The 20,307-nt window shown below is 33.6% G+C and overlaps 4 protein-coding genes across 4 annotated transcripts; 2 read left to right on the top strand and 2 right to left on the bottom strand.

Moving 5' to 3' along the window:
• Positions 1–268: 268 nt before the first annotated feature.
• Positions 269–1,255, bottom strand: LOC122611028 (zinc finger protein 5-like). Its single transcript, XM_043783980.1, has one exon. It carries the CDS (start codon positions 1,253–1,255, stop codon positions 269–271), a length of 987 nt encoding a protein of 328 aa, XP_043639915.1.
• A 4,436-nt stretch (positions 1,256–5,691) lies between these two features.
• LOC122611027 lies at positions 5,692–6,372 on the bottom strand. The gene has a single exon (XM_043783978.1). It carries the CDS (start codon positions 6,370–6,372, stop codon positions 5,692–5,694), a length of 681 nt encoding a protein of 226 aa, XP_043639913.1.
• A 5,828-nt stretch (positions 6,373–12,200) lies between these two features.
• LOC122611026 lies at positions 12,201–13,520 on the top strand. Its single transcript, XM_043783977.1, has one exon. The coding sequence runs from the start codon at positions 12,201–12,203 to the stop codon at positions 13,518–13,520; it is 1,320 nt and encodes a 439-aa protein (XP_043639912.1).
• A 3,142-nt stretch (positions 13,521–16,662) lies between these two features.
• Positions 16,663–19,441, top strand: LOC122609993 (ubiquitin-conjugating enzyme E2 28-like). Its single transcript, XM_043782961.1, has 5 exons — positions 16,663–16,767; positions 16,889–16,967; positions 17,810–17,937; positions 18,879–18,983; positions 19,132–19,441. Exons 2-5 carry the CDS (start codon positions 16,898–16,900, stop codon positions 19,273–19,275), a joined length of 447 nt encoding a protein of 148 aa, XP_043638896.1. The 5' UTR covers positions 16,663–16,767; positions 16,889–16,897; the 3' UTR covers positions 19,276–19,441.
• The last annotated feature ends 866 nt before the right edge of the window (positions 19,442–20,307 follow it).

Here is a 20,307-nt window from a genome sequence, read left to right as displayed (position 1 = left end):
ACACAAATCATATATTAGTATGTAAGAATATGGTTTATTTTTTTGAATGGATTTCTAATTCAACTATGAATATTGTTAGATGTGATCATTTGCTATCAAAAGTTGAATAGATAAACAACAAAACATTGAACTTTACATAATAAATAGGCATCATATATAACTAATTATTTGCATATATATAGTTCATAAACACATAAAAATGGTTTTTAATGAAATTACGACAGCATATTACAATATAAAAACAAAGACAATATATATAAATAGATGATTAAAGCTTGAGATTTAAGTCAAGTAGACCACCATCAGCTTGATCATCTTGGGGACGAACCACACCACCTATATTATTAGCCAACAGATTATTGGCACAATTTTCTGACTCGATTCCATTGCTGACAGTTAATAGAGCATTTGGATTGCCATTACTATTAACAGAAGGAACTGCGAAAAAATCATGAACAGCTCCTCCTCCTGTGCCCTCTTCAAACTTAGTAGCAGAAGAGGAAGATCCAAAACCACCAACACCGTTATTATTGTTCGAAGTGATGTTTCCTTGAAAACTCTCCAAAGTCTTATTTGGTCTATCAAAATATGATAATCCGGGCGTGAATTGGTCATTATGATTGGCTATAGAGGAAAACCGATAATTCAAAGATGATGATGAAGTTGCCCAAGGAGCCGGTCGAGTACTTTGGAAGAATGATTCATTATTCCTAGTATTCCCAAATAACGATGATCTATTGGGCGAGGCGTGATTGAACGAAGAAAAAGGGTAGTTGGAATAATAATTACCATAAGGTGGCGGTGGCATCAATAGATGGCCATAAGGTGATGAAACCTCCAATTGTCGCCTTTTGGCCATCTGCCGCTCCTGTTTGTGGGCATTTTGGTGCCCTCCTAGGGCTTGAGAGGTTGAGAATTCTCTCTTGCAATAGTTGCAAGAGAAAACCCTAGATTTTTCTCTAATAGTCGTCGTGTCATCCTTGGACGACTCATGATCACTAATTGCCTGATCATCAGATGAAGTTGCCCCTTCTGCGTTAAATAGATTGAGTTCTATTTTCTTGTCATCTTCTATAATACTATTATTTGCGAGTTTGAGATCAACAAAAGCCCTAGAAGAAGAAGATGACGACTTATCGGCTAAGCCTTTGCTATCAAAATAAGATTTAATATTCTTCAAGTAGTTATCACCTTCTGCTGATATGCTCGAAGCCTCAGAGGGACACCGCTCCAATTTAGGTGCTTCTTCTTCCATTATAATTAATTATTAAATTATTTTGAACAGATGATCGATGATGAAATTGAGAGAGATTTGGGGAGATGATGATGATGAAATGTGAGAATTGAAGCTAGCAATTCATTAGCTTGTTTAAATAGAGAGAGTTAATTAATGCATGATATCTGATATCTATGGAAACTATGTCTAATGCTATAATTGCATGGAGTAAAACTAGCACTTTTTTTCAAAGGTTTTTTTTCGAAATTAAGGTTGGCTTTTTTTTTAAAGGGATAATAAAACCAGCACTTAATAATTATAATTGATTATATCTCTAGTTTTGATTTGAAGAAATTAAAACACAATGTTCATCTTAATATTTAGGATCCTAGTCATCAATCTTTCATTCTAGTCTTTATTAGTTGCATGTGAACTCAAGATATAGTTCAAACTCCATTGTTTTATTTCTCAAGATAGTTTCGAATTTAATGCAAAATATATACTCTATTCAGAAAGGTATTCAATTATATATATTAAGCAGAGATTTTCGATCTCTATATTCATATTAACTTAAGAACCTATTTATCTTTAACAGAAGAAATTAATCAGTTTTAACCCAATAATTTAATGTAATGCAATAATGCCATGTTTCCTAGAGAAAACAAAAACCCATTTATTTATATTGGCATAAATCAACAAAAATAGCCAGGCCAATAAAAATTCTCACACTTTTAAAACTTTTATAGTACTCCTCTGTCCCAATTTAAATGTCCTATTTTGACTATTGAAGTCTTTCTTTTGTAACTTTGACTGTAAATATTTTTGTTTGTGTTATACAATACTTGATGTAAAATATATGGATAGATTAAGCTTTAGATGTACTTTTCATTGATATAACTTTCATTTACTATTATATTGTACAAACAAAAATATTTACGATTAAAATTAGAGAAGAAAGACTTACCAAGTCAAAATTGGACATTTAATTTGGGACGGAGGGAGTATTACTGAGAAAACATAATAGGATTTTCTCTACGCATGTTAAAATTTGACTTTTATCTAATTTTAGAATTGCAACCAAATTTTAAAGTATATGCGATATATACATGATACTAATATTAACAAAATATTATTTAGTTATATGTCAAGAATATTACAGTAATTTGCTTCGAGATTTTTATAATTTAAACTATATTAAGATGTCAGTTTAACTTCGGTATATATATCTACAACTCCAATAAAGTCAAACACGGTTTAAATTTGGAAACACAACTCATCATTTAAATGTGAATAGATTTTAATTTTGGACATATTCAGTTTTCTTGACTACGGAGGTTAATTTAGACAACTAGTAAATCAAAGATTCAGAAGATCATAAAACGATAGTTTCAAGTATAGTTGTCCACATAAGAGTAAAGATTGGAAAGAATGCCCAGGATTCCGAGTGACCAGTAGCACAAAAAATTTAAACACTAACCTCATATTCATGCAAAGTAACGCTACTAGATTGTTACAATTTTTAAGCATTGTTTTAACAATTTTTAGCATTTTATTAGAATTTTAGCCTTCTGATAGTTGTCATTTCTCACTTAATTACTAAACTACATCTTTATAAGCTTGTTGTTATAAAAATCATTCAAAATTTTAAAGTCTTTCACATTGACCAGTATCCCAAATTTCATTGAACTGTAGCACCAATAAAAAAAATCAACGTATTTCGTAAAAATTTACACTACGTGGGTTAAGCGGACTTGTAGCTAGCCTCGGCTACCCCTCCCCTTGGTGTAGTTCTGTAATTCCGCCTATGCATATGGTGTCAATGACTTGAGCAAAAATCGTGATAACCGTTCACCCTATTTACTTACAATTTTTTCATATCATGTTAGCATAATATCCACAATATAAGCAATCAAGAAAACACATATAAAACAAAATAAATGGACCATTCACTCCACAATCTCTCTTTTCCTTTCACGTTTCTAATTCATGTATTGTTCTTTAACCATTTACCTTCGTATCACTTCTCTTTACTCTCCCTTTCACCTTCCCTGGTATTATAAATGATTAGAGTATCTTGGTTTATCTTAAAGTTGGCATGAAGTTTTAGTAAATGATCATTGAAGTCTTAAGGGCTTTCGTTAAAGTGCATTAAATAATTGTATTTTTACCATAAAGTTTAGAGGGTGAGTTTTTGATGTAAAGATATAATTTCATTATGCATGTTAAGTTAATCTCTAAGTACTTCATTTAGCATTTTTCATCTTTTTGATGTTTAATTAATTAACATGATATGTCAGATATAGGTAGTTATGGTGATAGTAAACTAAAAAATAAAATGTTTTAACAACTAAATTTTGTTAAATAAAAAATCTCCGAGCTACAACTACTTTTGTCAAATATACTCTTTAATTGTTTATGAACTAGTAAGTTAAGATTTATTATTTATCAATAAGTCAAGTTAATAGGTTAAATTATGTATTTGTATTTACTTTGAAGAAGTTTGAAATTTATTGAATGAAAAGGTTGAGATTGAATCTTCTAGATTTGGAAAGTTAAGATATAATATTAATCTTCGAAAAATTATAGTTAAATCTTTGAGCTTTTTTAGTTATAAAAAAGATGAGAAACTATTTGTCCATATTTTTGAAAGAAAAAGATGTAATATTACTTATTTGATAAATAAATATATCAAAACAAACATATATCTTTTACTTTTTACTTAAAGTAAAAGTTCTTAATATTTAGTTGAAAATTTCTTCAAAATTAAGTATAAACTTTTATCAAGAAAAATAATAGTAAACTTTTTCTTTCAATAAAATATTAAAGCACTTTTACTTCAACAAAGAAACATATATGCGTCTTTAAGTTAAAATTTTTTTAAAAAAGAAATGTAATTTAACAATTTACATATGTATATTTAAATGAAATTAAATTACATATGTATATTTTTTAAATCGGGGGCTACTTTTCTGAGCGGGGCTTGAAGATGGGCCTTATGAAAAAGGCCGAGAAAGAAGGAATGTATGAAGTAAATGGGCTGTTGACGAATCTTTGTTTATTATATGCAAAATAAAACAGGATGATTAGGCTTTTGGTTGTTGGATACTTGGATTCATAGAAACACGATTTTGCTTCCCTGTTTATACTATACTATCTTATAATAATTATCACTTTATCTCTCATAAGAGTGTTAGATGCAAAAATACCACTTTACTTTTCATAAATTAATTTAAGTACATCATTAATTCTTTATCTTTTAAAATATCTCCATTACCCTTTTACATCAATTACATTAAATCAATTACTTACATCCACCACCAACAGTTCGTCACCACCACGACTGCCGTCACCACCACCAGTCGTCGTCACCACCAAACGGCTGTCGCATCGCGCGGGTACAATGCTAGTATTTATTTAGAAACCATCCGTCGAACACTAGGAGGAGTTATTGTGAAAATTCATTCATTCATTCAATCCATTTCTTTCTACAATTAGCACTTTGCTAGCTTTTACTTCTAATATAAATGTTGTTAAGAAAACCGTATATGGTAAATATGAAAGAATGGAGATCGATCTAGTTTTCAGATAAAGTACTACGTACTCTTAATTTGATTAGCCATTCAATGTACAGAGCAAATGTTTTTTTTTTATGTGCCATACTTGCTTAATTGGGTTGTGTTCTGGAGATCTGTATTTACATCCGGGCCGAATATTGGAGAACCAAATAACCTTAGATACTCATACTGCAGGCAACCTCTTTTTCATAGTCCTCTTTTTTTTTCTTTCTTTTCCTTTTTTTTTTTTAACACCGAGTTAGTAATTAGCATTTAGTAGTTAACCTCTTCTCCATAGTCCTCTTTTAACTCTTCAAAATTAAAAATAGCCTCAAAATGTCACTCTTTTGATTTTCTTCGCATGTAAAATGTGTCTTAACTTTGAGGTCTCTATGTTATTAATTTACCGAGTCTTATTCTTGTTTAAGAGGCTTTGGAGAGATGTCCCAACAGTCTTATAGAATGGTTGTAACATTCTCAAAGTAAACAAATCAAGTTTGATACATGCAGTACGTAGTATTTCATTGATGAAGTTTTAGCTTTGAGCTAATCTTTTCTGTTATACATGCATATATGTCTTTGATAAATACCATTGAGTGGATGGTTTTTGTGTATTTTTTAGATGTAGAGTTTGATGTTTAAAAAAAGGATTTATTCCAAAGACATAGTTTGAGAAATGAAATAAAAGAACTAACTCAACTCTAAAGAGACTTAAACTTCAATGCAGGGTGTAAGATCAAAGGCACCATCAGTTATGATTCAGTTTCTTAGTTGCCACCATGAGTATCGGTTGTTTCTGCATCTTCTCCACTTTTCACACCAACTCGTGACAGAAGATCAATGGTACCATCACTCCCATCATGTCCTCTAAACGTATCTTGAGTTTCATTATTATAACTTCGTCCTCCTACAGAAACGAGCTCAATTAGTCCCAGCACTAGTACCTGCAGCCTCGAAGGCACCAGCTGATATACAGCTATTTTCATATGACCTTAGCAAGCCTACATCATCAGTTCTACCAATTGATCCTCTGCCACCAACTATCCCCGTAGAGTTATCAGCACTCCCGATAGAATTACCATAATTCCCTGAGTGGGGATTCCTTTCTGGTCTGCCATAAACTGAAAACTGTGTGCTGTTAAACATAACAGAAGATTGGCGCCGCACAGTAAACTCTGTGGTTGACCTTGGATTTTGGATGTTTGGAACAGCAGGCTTAGAGAATGGGTTCCCAAGTTGGGGATGGTATCCAATGGCACTATAAGGATAATCACCATAACTCAATGCTATGCCCTCGTTCCTTTTTAGTCTTTTGGCATAATCTCGCACATTCCTATGGCCGTTCTGGTGACCACCCAATGCTTGTGCAGATGGGAACAATAGATCACACTGTCTACAAGAGTAGTAATTAGCTGTATGCTCTCGTGCATCCTCTCCTTGTCCTACTTTTGGTGGGGCTTGAATATCCACGGAAGAACCTTGATTCATCTCCTTCTCTACTGTTACCCTTGGCGGGCTTTGATCATTCGAACCTGCCAAAACACCATCAGGATCAAGAAAAGCATGATCATCTTGATTTGGCATATATGTTTTCTTTGGCATCATTAGATGACAAATTCTCCCCAATCAGTTCCTTTTCTATATCGTTGTCTTCTGATCCTCTTCCTTCTTCAAGTTATGATGCATTTAGCCTTATTAGGGTAAGCTATATATGATCTTCAGATGTATAAGCAGCCTTAGACTGATTATCTTTTTCGAATCCCTGTCGTTGTTCATGCAGTTTTATCCATTTTGATCAGGAGAGACGGAGATCGGGTTAGTAGTGACTTGATGCTAGAAGTCTTATTAAACTGAAAGATGTAGAAACAGTTAAAACATCTCTACATATATTAATATATAGATAATTAAGATATAGACAATGAGATGATGATGAGATATTGTATGTCAGATTATAAGGATAAAATGCCTACAACGGTCAAATTGCTATTCAACTTCAATTCATCATTTCCACATTTTAAAAGATAGAATCAGATTTATACAACAAAAAACATATGATCCATATAAACTTGTTGAACTAGCATTAATTAATCATAGACATGAACTTTATTTATGGCCGGATAAATGATTATGTGCTTACCAAAATTTCATATTTATTATTTATTTTTACTTTTTTGATGAAATGCATATTTTTATAATGGAAAATGATTAATTAACCTAATTGACGTGCTTAAAGATATGCCTAAAACCTTAAGAAGAATTTGACATGTGGATTCCACTAATTCTCTTTCCTAATCTTTCCCCCTGATTTTTCCACATGGCACCATCTTACAATTAGGCCCATCTTTAGGTATACCAATTAGGTTGATTTATCATTATCCTTTTATAATATGATTCATCCATTGTGGTACACATATACAATTTATTGTCATGTATTATTTTATTTATTGTTAACGTGAGGTTAGCCTAGCTACTTGGTAGAACTATAAGTTTATGTCTTTGAAAAAAAGTTTCAGAATCAATTTTGTGCATCTGAATAGTTAAACTTTTGGCGTTTTGGTAGATTAAACGCTTTTATTTTTTAAAAAAATAATATAAATTTTATGATAGAGATATTCAAGTGGAAAAAGATCGACATAAAATATTGGTTATTTTGCATATTCTATTCTATTTACAATTTCAAAAGAAGCATTTACTTGACTTGATTATTTATAATACAGCATTCATTCAATTGTGATATTGTGGAATTGATTACTTTGTTATGTAATGGAATGACCACGCATCGTGTATTGACTTAAATTTTAAAGGTCCCTTAAGGGAAATTTAGAGAAAATGAAATAAAATAAATAAATAAATAAGAAAAGTAAAGAGAAATGAAATGAATTGAAATTGGTATAAGTTTGACTCAAACTTACAAAGTTTATTCTTTGCAACACTAAAATTTACTTTAAATGTTGTTTTAGTTAAACTCAAACTTACAAAGTTAAAACAGAAAATGTTAGCTAACTAACATGTCTTGATTTTTGCAAATGGCCATAGCAAACCAAGAATACAGTAACAATGTTAGCTAACATGTCTTCATTTTTGCAGACTGTGAATTTTATATTGAACATATAGTATATGCTATAAGGCTATAGCCTATAGAATAATAAAAATAAATAACCAACCAAGTGAACTTGTTATTGGAACTTTTTTATTGGGTAAACGGATGAAGTTTCTCATGTTCAGTTTATCCGGAGATCGGCGAAATTCTTTCACTTAGATCTAGGCGACCTAACCAGTGTACGCGCTTGATCTTTACCGAACCTCAAGATGTATACCGAGAGAGGTTTAAGCTTAGAACCTCTTGTAAGTTGTAAGTACATCGGGATATATGTATCACCATCAAGCGGTGTTAGTTTTCATGTTTCCACAGCCTCATATACATATCGCATCTTATAAATTGCTTATATATACATATATACTGCATACGATCGAGCCTCCAGAGCCTCACAAACTGCCTTGGGTACTGAGCCAAGGTGTGTTCCCAACTATGTCCTTCCGGGTTCAATCCCATTCCGGACAAACTGTAGAGTAGGTTGTGAGGGAGTTTGTTGTTTGATAACACAGAATGATATATGTTTCGGGTAATGGGCTACTAGTTTGCCCATATGCATATGTTTGAATGTGTTTTAATTTATATCTGCTTATGGTCTCACTTTGAAGGTTTGTATCATCATTTTGGGCAATCAGCTCACATATATGGTTGCATGAATTTCATTCTGCCATACTATTTGATCAAGAGCATACAAGTACATCAGATATCTTAATTAGTTGTTTCTAGCAGTTTAAGCTTGTTCTTTTTAAGGTATATTTCAATAATAGGGTGAAACGTGACTTAACTTCCTTGAAAACTATGTATGTTAATCTTATTTGGATTCGTATCAATATTGAGTTTCTCCTTTTGCCATATAAATAAGTACTATAGATATAACATAAGAAGATACTTAATTATCAAATCTAGATGCATAATACAATAACATTAAAAGAAAACACTGAAAAAAAAAAAAGGAAATATAGCAACCGCCGCTTCTGTTGTGATTAAAGTTTGAGGTCCAAAGCAACGTCTTCTCTGTTGTTATCAGGTTTCTTACCTTGAACTTTTGAAGATAGATCATTGTCATGGATATGCCTTTCTTGTGTTGGAGCAAGAGGGAAAAGTTCATGGACCTTTATGGCTTTGCCGCCTCCTGGATGAAAAGAGCAAGGGAAAACCTCTGGGGACCTACTACTGCCTCCAATTTCAGATTCAGAAGAAGAATCAAAACTTCCATCTAACAAAAGAGATATTAAATTAACTATTCTTTTGCTAGTACCAAAATGCCTCTTGTCACCCCCCATCATTTGTTTCATGTCGAGCAACGTTGACTTGGTTCTTAACAACATATCAATTTGTCCCAGATGCCTACATTGACAAGGTTTATGGATCATTGACTCACATCTTACATGGAGTGCTGACTTACTATGCGCTTTCACAAGATTATTCAAAGGGTGGATTGGATCCTGAAGTGAAGACATGTGTGGTGTGTTTTTCAGTTCAGCGAAAAGGTGGTTAGGAGCACCAAATGATGACCCTATGGAAGTATTATTTGTATTATTAAATGAATACTCAGTGGCTGGTGCTGAAGGGGAGTCGAGAGGATTTGTGATATTTTCCAATGGGTGTCCAGATGACGCCTCTTTGAGATTATTTGTTAGGTTAGCCAAAAGGTAACTGAATGAAGGCCTTTTAAGGTTATTAATTGGGCAAGCCAGAGAGTGTCCAGCTGATGGGCATTTGAGGAAATTTCTTGAGGCAGCCAAAGGGTACCTAGGTAATGGCCGTATGAGGGTATTTGTGGGATTAACCAAAGGGCGTCGTTGAAAACTTGTTGATGGTTGTTTGATGGTATTTATAGGATAAGCCAAAGGGTAACAATGGGGCCTAGTTGACTGCCTTTTAAGGATATTCGTAGTTTTAGGCAAAGGGTACCGCAGGGCACCAAGTAATAGCTTATGGCCGGTATTGGATGCAGCACTCACGTGTGAGCTACAATATCCCAATGGCTGTTTTAGAGCAATTTTTGGTGTATGGAAGGGAGAGAGTTCAGAGTGAATCGGAATTTTGGGATGCTCAATCCTGCAATCAAAATCAGCATCATCCAGAAATGCCTCCCACTCACTCCTGTGTGAATTTCGATGACCAGCCAAAGCTTGTTGGCATGAAAAACTACGCGAACAAGAGATGCAGGAAAAATCTTTTTCATTGCTAATATCCTCATCAGACGATGAGCCTGAATCAGATATATCAATCACCTCGTATTTGTTGCAAATGTTTTTCTTATCACTAGCATCAACATACCCAAATGATGCATCATCTCGCCCAAGTTTTCCTTTCATCTTCATGCACATATGTTTTTCTTGAAGAATGCGTGTGCAATTTTGGGTTTGATCTAACTGTTGCATTCTCTCCCCTATAAGTACACGACGTGACATTAACACAAATGATTTGTTTGAATCTGGTATATATATAGATATATGGTTATAATACAATTCAACGTACGTTGCTTAGATAGCACCGGTATATATACACCATATATATACAGTCTCAGATTTGATACTAGTGGCACGCTACTCACGCATACTATACATAACAACCAACTTTGTCATTTATAGCATAAAATCTGCAGAATTAAGAGATTTATTACCAAGAGAACCACCAATATCACGCATTTTTTGAAGGTGGCATACTCAAATGATGTATTAAGAGATTTATTACCCAGAATTAAAATCTGGGTAGTACTTTTCACTTTTTCACAATTAGCTGTAACCGAAAATACTTTAGGACTACTTTTCTTTGACCGTTTGAATTCCATCTTAGTAAAAAACGTATAGCAAATTCGTAATGATGAAGCTTTGCGCATCCATATGTTCACGTTTTTAAACCATTGTGATTAATATGCACAATATATATATTAGACACGTACGTAAATTAAGAAAACAAGTCACATGAAGGATACTCGTACCAAAGAAGATGTGATTTTTGTGATACTTTATGCTTTATGATTGAGATCACGTGTTTCGTGTTTCGGAATCTTATACGAGGCAGATGGGTTATCGGGTTAACCAGGAATAGCAACTAAACCATGAGCTCACATCACATGTTTAGTAACTGAACGTTGGGCTCACATGTTTCACCCACTAGGCCAGGTAATGAGCAAATTTCCATGTCAACATACTTTTTAGATGAAAACTGCAAATTTGGTTAATTTTTTTAATGGTAATTTTCATTAATCTACATACATAGCACAAAAATATTTGACACAGACTTTGATTCTGTTAATCAAAGTGTATGTTAATTGGTCATATTCTAAAAACCATGGGCCGATATCGCAAAGTATATTGTGGACCTTAATCTTTTTAGCTCATATACATGCATCAGATGCATTTTTTTGCTCCATTTTTAGATCATTTATGGGTCACTTTTTGATGCAGGGCATTTCCCTTTAACTATAATTATTATCTTCATTAAAATACGGTTATCACCAATTTGGACAATGCTTATACTGGTATATTGACCCGTTTTCTTTGTTTTTTAGACTATGAATGGACTTGACATGATGACAAGATGATCTGGAAGTTCAAATTGTTCAAAACTGATTGAATTTAAAACAATAAAATGAAACTTGAATATAATCCACACAAAAAATGATACTCGTAATTATCATTTAGTGTTACTTTTCACAAAAATAGTGAAAACTGTCTTCAGCATATTTGAAAAATAAATGGCAGGTGGAAGCTACTCTTCTATCAGAGCCAGGTTTCGATCCTGGGACCTGTGGGTTATGGGCCAACCACGCTTCCGCTGCGCCACTGTGATTTTGAAATAAAATTTAACTTCTAATATTTATAGACTATATTGAAGGGTTATTTGATACGCCCTTATGCTGTTTATTTGTTTCGGTTTTGATACATGTACTGACATCATTCTGATTTTGTAGTCAACACTTGTTTTTATTTAACAAAACCAAAACATAAAAACTATTCTGCTAAGAGCATTCACAACGGATTCATCCCTGTTCGTCCATGCCTCGTTCTTGACCGAGGGACGAGCGCACACAGTTAGGTGTGGCTCGTCCCGGTGCTCGTTCTCGGCTGTTCGTCCCCCCAGAAACGAACGCTCCTCTCGGTTTGTTTTTTTTTTTTTTTTTTTTTGCCAACAACTAGTTTTTTCAAATTTTTCAAAAATGTTACACTATCAGTCCCTAAAACGCCCATTTCCGAATTTTATACCCATTTTCAGTTTTGGTCCCTCTTTATCACTTATATATAGAACTCTTTACATCTATAGTTTTTATAAACAAAAAACACACTTTTATAAACATAAAACACAATTTCATATATCTAAAATCATCATGTCTTTTTCACTTCCGTCAAGTGCTAACACATACACACGACAAGAGTTATTTGGGAACGACTCCGACGATGAAGAACTTATCACTATAATGGGTGATTTTATGGTTTTCCTCGAAAATGGGGACTCTTCAACCCCTCTCACTCGTGTTTATATCCCAAGAGATCAACTTGGTGCAGGGAATCAGTTGATGAATGATTACTTTGTCGAAAACTCAAAGTACCCGCCACACTTCTTTAGGCGGCGTTTTTGCATGCGAAAAGAGCTATTCATGCGTATAGCTAACGATATCGCTTCTTTCTCCCCAGTTGGTGACGAGCATGTGCCTCCTCATTTTGTTGAGTTTCGAAACCAGCGTGTAGATGCACGGGGTAACCTCGGTTTTTCTACAATTCAAAAGTGTACATCTGCGATACGTCAGCTAGCGTATGGCAACGTGGCCGATTCACTTGATGAGTATCTACAAATGGGTGAACAAACTTCCAGAGACGCGCTTGATGCTTTTTGTAAGTGTGTGTTTGACCTTTACAGGGAAGAGTACTTACGAAGACCAACAACAGATGATATACAACGTATCTACCAGAAATACGCAGAACTCCATGGTTTTCCAGGGATGCTTGGGAGCATCAACTGTATGCATTGGCCCTGGAAAAGGTGTCCAAAAGCATGGCAAGGTCAGTTCACTCGAGGTGATAAAAGGGTACCAACCATCATGCTTGAAGCGGTAGCATCGTACGATTTATGGATTTGGCATGCATTTTTTGGAACGGCAGGTTCGAACAATGACATAAACGTACTCAATCAATCACATTTGTTTAGGGAAATCGTTGAGGATACGGCTTCGGATACTTCATTTACAGTTAACGGAACCGAGTATAAGAAGGGGTATTATCTAGCCGACGGTATTTATCCTGAGTGGGCGACATTTGTCAAGGTTTTTTCATGCCCACAAGACCTGAAGAAGAAAAAATTCAAGAAGTATCAAGAAAGTGCGCGAAAAGATGTGGAACGAGCATTTGGAGTTCTCCAAGGTCGTTGGGCAATCCTTACACACCCCTCAAGGTCGTTCAGTGTCAACAAGATTCGTCGAACCATGTATGCTTGTGTCATATGGCATAACATGATCGTTGAGGATTCGGGTCATGCAATAACCTCATATGATCTAGAAATCCTAGCTGAGCCCCCCCCCTCCGGTGTACCTGTTCGTACCCACCGAGAAAGGATGGCGGTCTACGCACGGACCAATAAGGAGCTTCGAGACCGAGGGGTTCACCACGGTCTTCGTCATGATCTTGTCGAGCATATTTGGCGTCTCCCGTGATCCGTTGTTTGTCTTAATAATAATAAATTATGAAACTATGTTGTTGTTTTTAATTAGTTGTGTGTTTTTTATTTAATGAAATTCCGAACTAGTATTGTATTGTATGGTTTTTTATTTAATGAAATTTTTAAGTATGTTTTTATTAAATTATTGAAGTTGTATAAGTTAGAGGGTTAAAAGTGTATAATTAAATAGATGGTAGAATATTGGGTTGAAAATGTAAAGTTAAAAAAATGATGAGTCCTAGACTAGTCCCTAGGTTGTGGGTGTTTTGGGGGATTAGTCATTGGTTAGTCTTTGGGCTGATATGATGCTGACAGGGACTAGTCCCTGGAGGATGATTGCCTACGACTGTGAATGCTATAACGCTTGTTATTATCTTGAAAAACAAAAATTGTTTGTTGTTTGCTAATTGTTTTTGAAATATGTGTGAAACGTGATGAAAGACGGTATAGCTTTAATTATACACCTTATTTCTTCTTTTTAAATTGTACTCGTAATACCTTAGCCATTCAAAGTATATTATCTTGGTTTCTACTTTTTTTTGTCTTTTTTTTTTCTTTTTAATAAACATATTTTGTAGGTCTCAAACTTCAGTACTTTCACATTTATATAACTTTTTGACTTATTTTCATTTTCATGTTAAGATATAATCATATTCATTATTTTCAAATATAAAACTTACATTTTTAACTACTTCTACTTACATCAACTTTTTTAAGTATAACATAAACTTACAACATGAAATCCATATGATGAAAAAACTTACATATATATATATATACAACATATTTTTTCTTTTTTTGTGAAAATGTAAAATTTTATAACTGTCCAAACATGTATAAATATTCAATATAAACAGCTTGGACAGGCCCAAGCTTTACATTCATCAATGCACTATCTAAAATCCAATTCAGTATCTATTCCTATCTACAAAATACTTCTACTCCAGCAAAATTCCATGAAACTCAAGAGCAAAACTCAATCTTCAAAACCCTTCAAAACTGCATCAGTATGGGACCAAGTAGTTTTATCTTTCATGACTTATTATTGTCATATGCAAATGCAACCTTTCATTCCAATAGCACCATTACTTAGCCTTTAAAGAGTTACTTATCCAGCTCAAATTTCATAATTCTGCAATCCTTTCCACATTCCTTATTACTTTTATTGTCATAAGTTTGGGTCTAACACTGTCAACTATGACTTTGCATATATCTTCCTTGTTCTTTACTTGGTTCTTGAACACCCTTGTAATGGTTAGTGGTTCATTAACTGTTTGGACTACAGAACTAGTTGTTTTGCTTTAGTAATGTAAAACCTCCAACCATCGATAGTTACTTATCATCATACATTGGCCCATTAATGTTCGAGGTTACGATTTTGTGTTCAAGTGTCTAATTCAAGACGTTATTATGTGTCCATCATCAATCCATGTATTCTACGAATGGATTTTCTTGTATGCTCTTTGGAGTCGCAAGTTTTCAACCTTTTGAGGTATATGACGGTCACCACACTGGTGAATATTAGAGAACTCGAAAACGTTAGCTTATAAGATTGTTTATAATGTGTTAAATATGAGAAAAAACGAGCTTTTATAGTAAAATGAAACTTTTAATAATGTGACATAAAAAAATCATTTTTATAAATCTTTTCATAAATTTAATTTTAATCTAGCTCTTAGCCTCTTACAAATAAGTGAAAATAACTTATAAACTACTGTATTAGATTGTTCATATGTGGATAAAAGAATAGACAGTTTTTTTTATTAAGTTTATGAAATAAAGTACACAATTTAATCACGTATGTCATGACTATTTCTGAAAAGGAGGTGTTCTTTATATATAAAAAAAAAATTATCATACATAACAATATACAGTCGAACCTCTATAATTTTTTTTTAACACCAGTGGTGATTGAACTCAGCGACATGCTTCTTCATCATCTGGTAGAGATCGGCCACGTAACCAGCACAGTCAATCCGAGGGCATGACTGGCGGTGGAAGTCCCACTACCGTCTGAGAGGAAACCAGCTAAATGCTAGAAAAAACCCCCTGCCCCACCTTATTGGCAACGACTTCCCAATATGTATTTCAAAGGTTTCGAATCTCTATAAATTAATACTCGATAAATTAATAACATCGATAAAAGTAATAATTAATACTCGATAAATTAATAACATCGATAAAACTAATAATTTGTCTGGTCCAAACTTTGGACCAGTACAAAATTGGACTCCAAACGATAAAATAATAAGATAATAACTTTTTTGAAATCTCAGTATATTTATATTGGTGTCAACGAAACTCTAAATTAATAACTATTAGGATCTTCAAAATTTTAAAATTGCTTAGTAAAAAGCTACTTTTTTTTTGTTGAACTTCAAATCTATATTGAGTTTATCTTTAAATCTTTTCATTGTACTCAAGAGTGGTGAAATTATTTTTTCGTATTGCAACAAAAAGTTACGAAGAATTGTTGTCGTTCAGAATGGTTTTTTTTAAAGCTATTGGATCATCCTCAACTTCGTTATTAACCAGATTTTGAATGATTTCGTCATAATTTTTTAATGCTTTGAACCTTATAACCTTTATTATTTACAAAATAAGCAAGTGGTTCATATCCATTTTGTGTTGATAATGCATATTCGATATCAAGTTCTCAAGCTCACAAATGTCTTTTCCACAACTTACATGGTAAAACTTTTTTAAATTAATAAAATATTAATTTATCAATATAATAATATCGAGTTAAATTAATAAAATATCTCATTGATAATATTACTAATTTATAAAAGTTTTACTGTATGCATTAATTATGTTGAATGATAGAAACTATAGTACGAGCATGGCGCAATGCGGCGGCGATGACATTAGTTGTAATGTGGTGACGTCGGCATCAAGTGGTGTTGATAATTGATACAAAGATATTTGATTTTTAGGGATAAAATGATAATTTTGCATGTTTAAAATTGTAAATTTTTCAATACATTGGTATAATTTTTATATAGAAATATAGATAGACCGTTGCTTACATTGAATGATTTGTATAAAAAACAAACGGGTAACTTTTCAAAGAAAAATAAAACAAATGGGTCGAGTCGGGTGGGTGGGTCGGAGTTGTTAAAGAGCCGACAGCAGAAGAAGAGAATATAATCCCAAGAAAAGGAAAAACACACACGCTACTCCTTTTCTTTTTCCTTTTTCTTTTCAGAGGTGAGAAACAGAGGATCCTTTGAGGAGGAAAGGTAATCGTCCCCAACCCAACCCAACCCCTTCAAAAAAAATTCCTAATTTTTACTTGTTACCTCTTATAATCCTGATTTATAATAGTTCGATTATTCTTTGAATGAATGAATAAATTGGCAGGGATAGGGGATGGCTTCGAAGCGGATCTTGAAAGAGCTCAAGGATCTTCAAAAAGATCCTCCCACCTCTTGCAGTGCTGGTTTTCCTTTTTCTCTCCTTAATATTATATAATCTTGTTCTTTTTTTATATTACATATATGTAGATATATAACCTGGGTTTAATTTTAAAATAAATTCTTAGATTTTGCTTTTGGTTTTGTTGGAAAGAGGATCTGATCTTTAGGCATAACCAAAGTTGTGTTTGATTACTACTTTAGTATATATGTTGTTGTTGTTGACCTTAGGTTGACTAGGCATGATACGACTGGTTATAAAAATGATGCAACTGGTGTTTGAGTCTGTTGGTAAAGGTGGGAACTTTAACGTTATTGAAAGATACGTACACTTTGCTATCAAGAAATAAACTATCAAGTGTCGAAAGACGCAATACATTCTGGATGATGGGTGGGTAGTTTTGAATGACATATGGCTGCTTATTTGTTTTGCTAAAAGGTTTGAGATTTTTAGAGGGTGATTAAATTCTAGCTTTTATTGCTGTCTCTATATATTCGTAAAACTTCATATGCATCTTAAACATACACCTTAAATGGGGGAATCTGAAATTGAAATTCATCGTGCACCTTGTCTTTCCAGTGTTCATCTTGATAAAATAGTTGCTACAAAGTTTTGGCATCATAAAAATGCACATATTCTGTTTATAGTACTGCTTAATGAGTTAAAGGGACAAATATCACTAGTTTATTATATACGGGATTTTTAAGGTAATTTGTTACAAACAACTATCATAATGATATCTATCAGTTGATGGCTATGTGGATTATGTGTGTGTGTGTGTGTGTAGGTGATCTTACTAAACATAAGAATATGCTTTTATTCCTTATTTCATTTGGCTTACCCACTTATCTGTAAGTGTTAATTTAGGGCCGGTTGCAGAAGACATGTTTCACTGGCAAGCTACAATTATGGGGCCTCCTGATAGCCCTTATTCGGGTGGAGTATTTCTAGTTACTATTCATTTTCCTCCGGATTATCCATTTAAGCCACCCAAGGTACTTGCCAAATTATGAGGTCTTTGTCATTTTGCTTAACTCATATTGCATGCCAAGTCTCAACTTTACAGCTGATCTCAAAACTCTACCAAAGAAGTACCTGATTGAGTGTCAAATGCTTGAAATAGGCCATTAGCAACTAGCGTACTTTAATATGATTATAGTACTATAAACATTTGTATACATAACAATTTCGTTGGTCTTCTAACTATCTTTACCCCGAGGGATTGTATATCCCTAATTTGAAGATATCACTTGGTTTCAAGATCAGAATTACAAATCTTTTAAATGCACGTGATTCGCAAATCTTCCATAACTGAGTATGATATAGAATTTAAAAAATTATCTAAAAACATATAATAGGTATATTATATGAAATACTCCCTCCGTCCCAATTTTTAAATGTCATAGTTTGACATTTTGGGTCTTTGTTGTATAACTTTGATCGTCTAGATCTTTATTTGTGTTATGTGATACTTGATGTAAAATATGAATCGATTGAGTTTTAAATGTATTTTGCATTGATACAACTTTCACCAAATATTATAAAACACAAACAATTATAATAATAATGGTCAAAGTTGCGAAAGAAAGACTCAGACAGTCAAACTTGGACATTTAAATTGGGACGGAGGGAGTAGTAAGTTCCCAACTTTTGTTGCAGATGAAAAGGGTTGTGCCGGATTGCATAAAAACTGATATTGCGTTATCAAAATGTGTGATAAATACATGTTTCAACCTACTTTTTCAAAACCGAATCACAGATCAATCCCTATTCGCAGATGGTTTGCCAAACACTAGTTTTCCATTTCATAACTAAGATATTCCCCCTCAAAATGCAATCCCAGGCACCCTTTGGTGACATGCACTATAAAGATTTCAACTTCCGTCTCATAACTTCTTTTTCTATATGTCTATGCATTTATGTCTCTATTTTGTAGGTTGCTTTCCGAACCAAGGTTTTTCACCCAAATATCAACAGCAACGGCAGTATATGTCTTGATATATTGAAGGAACAGTGGAGCCCAGCTCTAACGATTTCCAAGGTAGTTATATTAGTAGTACGCAATTTAAGGAACCATAATATAGAATAATGAAAGAACGATTTGTTTTATTTAGGTTTTACTACAATCTTTTAAGTAGACAAGTGAGGTTAAAGCTCATGTTTATGCAACAACGATTTGTTTTATTTAGGTTTTACTGTCAATTTGCTCGTTGTTGACGGACCCTAACCCTGACGACCCGCTTGTGCCTGAGATTGCTCACATGTACAAGACAGATAGGAGCAAGTACGAGACGACTGCAAGAAGCTGGACCCAAAAGTATGCAATGGGCTAGTTTGCAATGCGGTCATGATGCTTTTGCTATTTCTATGAAGGGGGAAAATGGGACGAATGATTGAAAAATGTGTGAATTATGATTTCATGTATTGTAATTGTAAGATAGGGGGTTAAGAAGGAGAATGTAAACATGCCCATTCCTTAGAGACACTTATTTTTTTTCCTGTGTGCTTTGCCTTTGTAAACAATTTGACTTTTGTCCCGCATTCTCCAAAAGATGCAAAGTTCTAACCAGACCGCTAATGTAAGCAGCTCTAAAACAAGAGATGCTTAGTCTGGTGTATTGATGTCTTGTTGCATTGGCCATTTGGCCTGCTACCTGGTCGATTAGTCAGACCAGAAAATTTTGGTTTTATCGAGTCGGCCCATTACTTCATACTCTATCTGATGATATGCAAGTACAGTTTGGAGTCAGTATGGTTTGGTTGGGGCGGGTTTGCTTGATATCACGTTATGTTCTTTGTTGAGTTTTAAATTTTTTATTTAAGGACAAATTTTCGACTAACACACAATATTCCATACATTTGTATCTAAAGAGATACAAAATTAGTCAACTTGGGTAGGCTTGAATTAGTTCAGTCTTATTATGCGCATAAAAGTGGTAAATTTCAAACCAATTCTTTGTATGTATTCCTTAGAAGATGGTGCCTTTTACGCCATTTTTTTTCTTTGTACACGACCATATTAATGCATTTTTACACGAGACCTCTGACAAGTTAAAGCTTTAGTTATAACCACTTACTCTTTGAAGACAAAAATATCTATATAATATAACTAAAAGAGGGGGTGGGGGTGCACTTAGCACCCTTAATTTTCTTATTTGAGCCTAATCTTTTCTAATTATTAATTATCTATTTTTTAAATATTTTATTTGATTTAATAAATGGCCAACCTATTATTAATTAAAAACTTTTTTTTATCCTTAAAAGTCTCCAAAAAATTATTATTTATACTAGCATTGTACTCGCGCGATGCGGCGGCGGTTTGGCCATGACGACGACTGGTGGTGGTGACGGCGGTCGTGGTGGTG

Source organism: Erigeron canadensis, chromosome 8 (assembly GCF_010389155.1).
Source record: "Erigeron canadensis isolate Cc75 chromosome 8, C_canadensis_v1, whole genome shotgun sequence".
In the NCBI taxonomy this organism is placed as follows: Eukaryota; Viridiplantae; Streptophyta; class Magnoliopsida; order Asterales; family Asteraceae; genus Erigeron; species Erigeron canadensis.
Note: the sequence above shows the minus strand (reverse complement) of the source record. Positions and strands in the feature narration are given on the sequence as shown.

Bases quoted from the DNA above. Each gene is read 5' to 3' on its own strand.
- LOC122611028 (XM_043783980.1), bottom strand. From the start codon at position 1,255: ATGGAAGAAGAAGCACCTAAATTGGAGCGGTGTCCCTCTGAGGCTTCG.
- LOC122611027 (XM_043783978.1), bottom strand. From the start codon at position 6,372: ATGCCAAAGAAAACATATATGCCAAATCAAGATGATCATGCTTTTCTT.
- LOC122611026 (XM_043783977.1), top strand. From the start codon at position 12,201: ATGTCTTTTTCACTTCCGTCAAGTGCTAACACATACACACGACAAGAG.
- LOC122609993 (XM_043782961.1), top strand. From the start codon at position 16,898: ATGGCTTCGAAGCGGATCTTGAAAGAGCTCAAGGATCTTCAAAAAGAT. The intron at 17,938-18,878 runs GTACTTGCCAAA...TCTATTTTGTAG, and splicing joins ATCCATTTAAGCCACCCAAG to GTTGCTTTCCGAACCAAGGT. The intron at 18,984-19,131 runs GTAGTTATATTA...TGTTTTATTTAG, and splicing joins CAGCTCTAACGATTTCCAAG to GTTTTACTGTCAATTTGCTC.